The sequence below is a fragment of the Pocillopora damicornis genome, chromosome 14 (genome assembly GCF_964200805.1).
Source record: "Pocillopora damicornis chromosome 14, jaPocDami1.2, whole genome shotgun sequence".
NCBI lineage: Eukaryota > Metazoa > Cnidaria > Anthozoa > Scleractinia > Pocilloporidae > Pocillopora > Pocillopora damicornis.
Window position 1 is genome coordinate 18,798,995 of NC_142683.1, and position 6,933 is coordinate 18,805,927.

The 6,933-nt window shown below is 36.1% G+C and overlaps 1 protein-coding gene across 1 annotated transcript; it reads left to right on the forward strand.

Moving 5' to 3' along the window:
* The first annotated feature begins 270 nt into the window (after nucleotides 1-270).
* On the forward strand, nucleotides 271-4,555 carry LOC113679742 (SOSS complex subunit B2). The gene is made up of 5 exons (XM_027196708.2): nucleotides 271-525; nucleotides 597-735; nucleotides 1,713-1,784; nucleotides 2,578-2,650; nucleotides 4,013-4,555. The coding sequence occupies exons 1-5, from the start codon at nucleotides 435-437 to the stop codon at nucleotides 4,394-4,396; spliced, it is 759 nt and encodes a 252-aa protein (XP_027052509.1). The 5' UTR covers nucleotides 271-434; the 3' UTR covers nucleotides 4,397-4,555.
* The last annotated feature ends 2,378 nt before the right edge of the window (nucleotides 4,556-6,933 follow it).

Here is a 6,933-nt window from a genome sequence, read left to right on the forward strand (position 1 = left end):
CTAAATTTGGATTTCCGGAAACTCGAATTCCTTGCTGTCATCTTCTCTGATAGGTGACTTTCGAAAGCGAATTTGCTTTACTATAAATAAATTTCCTTTACTGAAAGAAAGCTGTAATGACATTAAACAGATGGCTTCATATGAATATCAAAAAGATATTTATGCATGAATTTATTATGGTTTTATTTCAACTGTTTCAAATGGTCGCCCAAAGGAGAACATATTTTCAAAAATTGGTTTTTTTTTTAAATTTTTTTTTATTTTTATCAGGATTGGCGAGTGTCTTCACTGAGCTTATCGATTGAATCCAATATCCTTTATTCAGGAGTCCTTACCAATATATTTGGACACGTGCCAATGACGTCACCAAGGTGCTTTTATAAACCTTGATCGATGATTCGATCGACAGACAGTGGAATAGCAAGAAAATTTCCATGGCGGATGACACAAGGCATTTCACAGACATCAAAGATATTCGGCCCGGCATAAAAAACTTACACTGTTTATTCATAGTTTTGGAAGTCGGTAAGCCTTCCCCGTAGTCACACACGCTCCCTGTTTGATCTGATCGCTAAATTCACGGCCGTTTCTTGTAGGGAAAGCCACCAAAACGAAGGATGCGCACGTTGTAAGGGCATGTCGAGTAGCTGATAAAACAGGCTCCATTACGGTGTCTGTTTGGGACGAGGTCGGAGAAATTCTACAACCAGGAGATATCATTAAGTTTGTTCGAGGGTAAGATAGGCTCTATTCGCCTTGTTGTGTGATCTTTAGCGCGAATGGCGTTCGAATTCCTGTCGATTTTGTCAGGGTTTCATGTTCAAACGAAATCTTGCATAAATTAGCCGATTGGAGATGTCGACTGTCTGTTTCTGTGAGGTCAACTCATTGTGTAGGTAAAGAAAAACTTTGCTTTCGTCTGGGAAATTTTCCGCTTTCGAGCCCCTTTCCCCCAAATATCAATGTTGTGTTGGAAAGTGAAATTTGTGAGGGAATGACTTTTGTTACAGGGGAGGGGAGGGTGTTACGACCTGACTTCTGAAGAGCCTTTGACCCAGAATTCACTGCCATACAATGCACGATTTTGTGAACATTCAGGAAACATCAAAACCCAAGAATAACTGACCTTTGGTAAAGGAATATTTTATAATTCTTGGCCTGAGAGTGATAGAGGGATAGATTTCAATTTTTCCCACTCTAAGATTTACTCTCTTAAAATGTGTTATTTGTTGAAGGTAATATTGCAGAAATTTGCTTCCACTATAAACATGACGGAAAATTTATCCAGGCGTCATGATCTTTGTTGTAAAAATTTTAGGGTTATATGGGAACCACTGCTTCCTTAAAAACTGTCACTTCTCTTCCTGCTTTAAGCCACAATAATTTCCTCACGCCTGAGGGCACTATTTTATATGATATTATTCAAAAAAAGAGCACTTCGTGAAAAAAATTCTTGTTCACGTTCTTCATTTTAATGGTCTTGCTTAGAATTAATCAAAACTGAAAAAAGGAATGCTCCAAAGCAGTAACACAAGTACACCAAAATAAACGATCTTATGACCATGAGTTTGAATGCTTGACTTTCCTCAATGGCAATTGTTGATACAATCCAAACTAGACGATATGAGAAGGTGTAAACAGTAAACTAGGCAAAACAGCGATGTAAGATTTTGTGTCACTGACGATTTTTTTTCATTGACCTTTTTTTCTAGTTATTCGTCATTATGGAAAGGAAGCTTAACTTTGTACACAGGCAAGGTGGGGCACTTGGAGAAAGTTGGAGAGTAAGTGCAATTGTGTATCACTGGAAAAAAAATATCACTATGTGCTATATGAGGTAGTCAGGACTCTCAAGTTGCATTTTTAGCACGAGACTTTTGCAAACAAGTTCAGTCTTACACTCTCACACCAAACTTTTATTGTCATGTATGCAAGGTTTCTGATTTTAACCATTGATTTGAGGGAAAAAAACTGCTGCCTTTGTCAAGTACCTATAGAATTAAATGTCCTTCAAAATATTGTTTTATTTACTCTTTTCCTCACTTCAAACACTTTTCAACAATGGAAATTCTTGCCCAGAATAAAGGAATGCCTGTCTTAGCTAGTTAATTTTTTTCACAATTTTTCTGGAAAGCATGCCCTCATTCACTCATTCCCCTCCCCTTCAGGAAGGTGGTGTTTGTGGCATCACAATCAATGGCTTTGCCTTCATAAATCTCACTCTTCACCAGCAAATCAACTTGAGAGCTCTGTTAAATTGACTGCCTTGGTTGTTAAAGGTTACTTATAAGGACATTTTTTGCAATTTTCTAACTCTTGTTCAAAATTCATTTTGAACACAAATATTCAAACCCAGCTGTTTGTGGACAGAAGCCTCATGTTTTTGGCAGTAATTTCCATCCTCCTGTTTTCATGTAGTATTCTCCCACTTGTTCTCACCTCTGGCAAAGGGAGAAATATATTTTCTGCTTTAGTAATCTTTTTAACATGATCCTTGGAGCTACTATTTCAAGGTAATGTAATGATTCAGGGGCATTATGGCACAACTGATTCCTTGTTTTTGTTGTCTTCATACAGTTTCTGCATGACTTTTTGTGAGCTGCCAAACATGAGTGATCCTAATGCAGAATTTCTTCAGCAGTATAAACAGGTATGTCTTAAAAGCCATTTCCAATTAGGTGTCAAATGTAATCTTACATTTTTTTTTTTTGGTTTTGCTTTAGTTTGCACTGCAATTGTTCATGAAAAGTTGTGCCAATCTCTCAACCAATTCAGTGCAAAAATGTTTTTTTTTTTAACATTTTTTTTTCTGATGAATGATTAAGGCTGAAGGCCAATTTTTTATCATCAACTCAGAATGATAAAACCAAATTATCTTTTTATACTCCCCTTCCCTTCCGCACAGATGCAAAATCACAGTTTCTGTAGAAACTCATCCCCTTTATTCAGTTTTTCCACTTTAGTTTTATAGCATTTCAGCTGATTGACTTGTTTTTATTATTACAATTTATATTAGCCAACATGTGATTTTTACTTCTGTTCTGATTGGTTGTTGGGATTACTCCAACTTATGTTTTGACTTCACTCAGTTAAAACACTCTTTGTGTGTTACTGAAAGAAAGGGAAGGGGGGGTGGGTGAGGGACAGATTTGGGATGACTCAGCATGGTTGTTTGCCTATTACTGCTGTGGGTTGTATTCGATGATAATTCAAAGTGAACATTAGTGATGAGTATGGTCCAACTTTGTTTTTGGTTAGTGTCAGATCTTTGTTCATAAAAAAAAACTCTCCAAACCTCAATTTACAGGGGTAAGAAAACCAAGTGGATTCCAAATTGGTGGATTCCAAATTGGCAAAATTGAATGACTGCAAAATGGCAGACTGATTAGTTAATCTTGAGTGTGATTACAGACAGAACTGGATGACTGAAAATCCTATTACTAGTAAATCTAAATTATGAAAACATTTTAAAAGCAAAGTACTTATTGTTTGAAACCTATTCATATTGAACATCAGAACAGTTCACTTTTTCCATAAGAAATGAACCCTACAGGCAATATAACTGTGTGTACAAATGAGAAATACTGTTAACATTTACATAGGCATGGAGTATTTACTCTCTCATTTACCCTTTCAGTCCCAAGATCTTAGTAGTGTCTGCTGTACAATTTTTATGAAGTTAGTTTGAAAAACTTTGGTGTTGGATCAACGCGTAATCCTGTAATTGATATTTTTCATTCTCATCACTTGTTTGTTTGATATTGTATTGATACTGTAGGGAGAAACTCTCTCTTGATCAGTCATGGGAGTTAAGTGTAAATTGGCAATCATTTCATTTATTCTCACAACCTAAATGTTTGATTCCGCATTGGCACTGTAAGGACAAACTAGATACTACTCACTCTAAAGACTCAAAGGTTAAGCCCAGAATCAGTTGAAAAACAGCCAGTTTATTGATGAGCCATTCAGACAATTAGATTCACTTAATCATTTTCAACTTTTTTCTTTCCAGGGGCTTCAAGCTGATCAAGGAAAGAATTCTCCCAATACTCCAACCACTACTGCTGGATTGTCATCTGTGGGGTCTCGAAACCAAAACCATAACACAGAACATTTAGCGACAGCGACATCACTTAACAATCATCACATGGGACCCAACACCGGTTCACACAGATTCCACCCTTACAGCAGGTCAGATGGGAACGTAGCAGCGAAAGTAGATGCATCACGGGATCCAAGGTTAAAATTACGGGGGAACAATAATGGCAATAACGGCAATGGGAGTGGCCCAAACTTCATTTCATCATCGACAAATGGGAATAATGGACACCCTAATGCTGATCCAAGTGCTCGTAATGTAATTAACACTAGCAGAGATCCACGGACTCGTAGATAGCATAGTTAGACCTAGTAAATACAGTATGATATATTTCTTGCTCTAGTAACTAGTAGTGAGATTTATAACCTTTTGTATTTTGTACAAAAGTCCAAATATAATGTAGTGAATTAATTAAAAATCTCTTTTTATTAAAATGCAGAATTTTTAAAGTGCAAACATTGTTAATGTTTCTGTGTACATATGCTATTATTCTAATCAGAAGTTGACCTTCACCCTTAAATCTCACAAGTGATTAATATGTAACTTCTCCCTATAATATCTGTACATAATCCTGCAGTAAGGTATTGAGAATATTTGGGTAGAAGTTGTTTTCATCCAACACTAAATTCTCATGGAAATATGTCACAGCTAGAGGGGAGAATTAACAATCTGTTCTTGGGAGTTTTAGAAGGGTTAACCTGAGTGCAAACTCCTGTGACTTGACTGCAGGCACTCTAGGTTGATACAAGAGAGAGAAAAAACATCACTTTGTTTATTTTCCTGCACTATTTATAACGCATTATGAATGCCCCAGGAATTCCTCCTTCTCAAGGAGATATAAATACATAAATATTGAAAAAATAGAAACTCGTTAGTGAGCTTTTAAAGACCATGAGCTATCCTTACTTTTCAAATTTGTAGCAAAATTCTATTGAATCAATATTCAGAAGGAATTTTCATGGCCTATGAAAGAACTGTAACTTTCACACTTGCACACAATACACAGCTGATCACGCTTTTTCTAATGAGGTATAAAGTATCTAAAAATACCTATTTTTCGCAAAGATATAAAGGCATGAATATTGAAACAATAGAAATTGGTTAATGAGCTTTTGGTAACCTGGAAGAGCCACGAGCAAAACAGTGTTTTCAAACTCATTAACAAAATTCTATTGTTTCAATATTCAGAGGGGATTTTCTCGGCTCACGAAAGACCTGTAACTTTCACACTTGCACACAATACACAACTGATCACGCTCTTTCTAACGAGGTATAAAATGTACAGGAATTTCTCTTTTTCGCAGAGATATAAAAGCATGAATATTGAAACAATAGAAATTGGTTAATGAGCTTTTTGGCAACTTGGAAGAACCACGAGCAAAACCGAGTTTTCAAACTCATTAACAAAATTCTATTGTTTCAATATTCAGAGGGGATTTTCTCGGCTCACGAAAGACCTGTAACTTTCACACTTGCACACAATACACAGCTGATCACGCTCTTTCTAACGAGGTATAAAATGTACAGGAATTTCTCTTTTTCGCAGAGATATAAAAGCATGAATATTGAAACAATAGAAATTGGTTAATGAGCTTTTTGGCAACTTGGAAGAACCACGAGCAAAACCGAGTTTTCAAACTCATTAACAAAATTCTATTGTTTCAATATTCAGAGGGGATTTTCTCGGCTCACGAAAGACCTGTAACTTTCACACTTGCACACAATACACAACTGATCACGCTCTTTCTAACGAGGTATAAAATGTACAGGAATTTCTCTTTTTCGCAGAGATATAAAAGCATGAATATTGAAACAATAGAAATTGGTTAATGAGCTTTTTGGCAACTTGGAAGAACCACGAGCAAAACCGAGTTTTCAAACTCATTAACAAAATTCTATTGTTTCAATATTCAGAGGGGATTTTCTCGGCTCACGAAAGACCTGTAACTTTCACACTTGCACACAATACACAGCTGATCACGCTCTTTCTAACGAGGTATAAAATGTACAGGAATTCCTCTTTTTCGCAGAGATATAAAGGCATGAATATTGAAACAATAGAAATTGGTTAATGAGCTTTTTGGCAACTTGGAAGAACCACGAGCAAAACCGAGTTTTCAAACTCATTAACAAAATTCTATTGTTTCAATATTCAGAGGGTATTTTCTCGGCTCACGAAAGACCTGTAACTTTCACACTTACACACAATACGCAGCTGATCACGCTCTTTCTAACGAGGTATAAAATGTACAGGAATTTCTCTTTTTCGCAGAGATATAAAGGCATGAATATTGAAACAATAGAAATTGGTTAATGAACTATTGGTAACCTGGAAGAACCAGGAGCAAAACCGAGTTTTCAAACTCATTAACAAAATTCTATTGTTTTAATATTCAGAGGGGATTTTCTCGGTCCATGAAAGACCTGTAACTTTCACACTTGCACACAATACACAGCTAATCACGCTCTTTCTAACGAGATATAAATGTCCAGGAATTCCTCTTTTTCGCAGAGATATAAAGGCATAAATATTGAAACAATAGAAATTGGTTAATGAGCTTTTTGGCAACTTAAAAGAACCACGAGCAAAACCGAGTTTTCAAACTCATTAACAAAATTCTATTGTTTCAATATTCAGAGGGGATTTTCTTGGACCATGATAGACCTGTAACTTTCACACTTGCACACAATACACAGCGGATCGCGCTCTTTCTAACGAGGCATAAAATGTCCAGGAATACCTATTTTTTGCAGAGATATAAATGCATGAATATTGAAACAATAGAAATTGGTTAATGAGCTTTTTGGCAACTTGGAAGAACGACGAGCAAAAC

Bases quoted from the DNA above. Each gene is read 5' to 3' on its own strand.
- LOC113679742 (XM_027196708.2), top strand. From the start codon at position 435: ATGGCGGATGACACAAGGCATTTCACAGACATCAAAGATATTCGGCCC. The intron at 526-596 runs GTAAGCCTTCCC...CGTTTCTTGTAG, and splicing joins ATTCATAGTTTTGGAAGTCG to GGAAAGCCACCAAAACGAAG. The intron at 736-1,712 runs GTAAGATAGGCT...CTTTTTTTCTAG, and splicing joins ATCATTAAGTTTGTTCGAGG to TTATTCGTCATTATGGAAAG.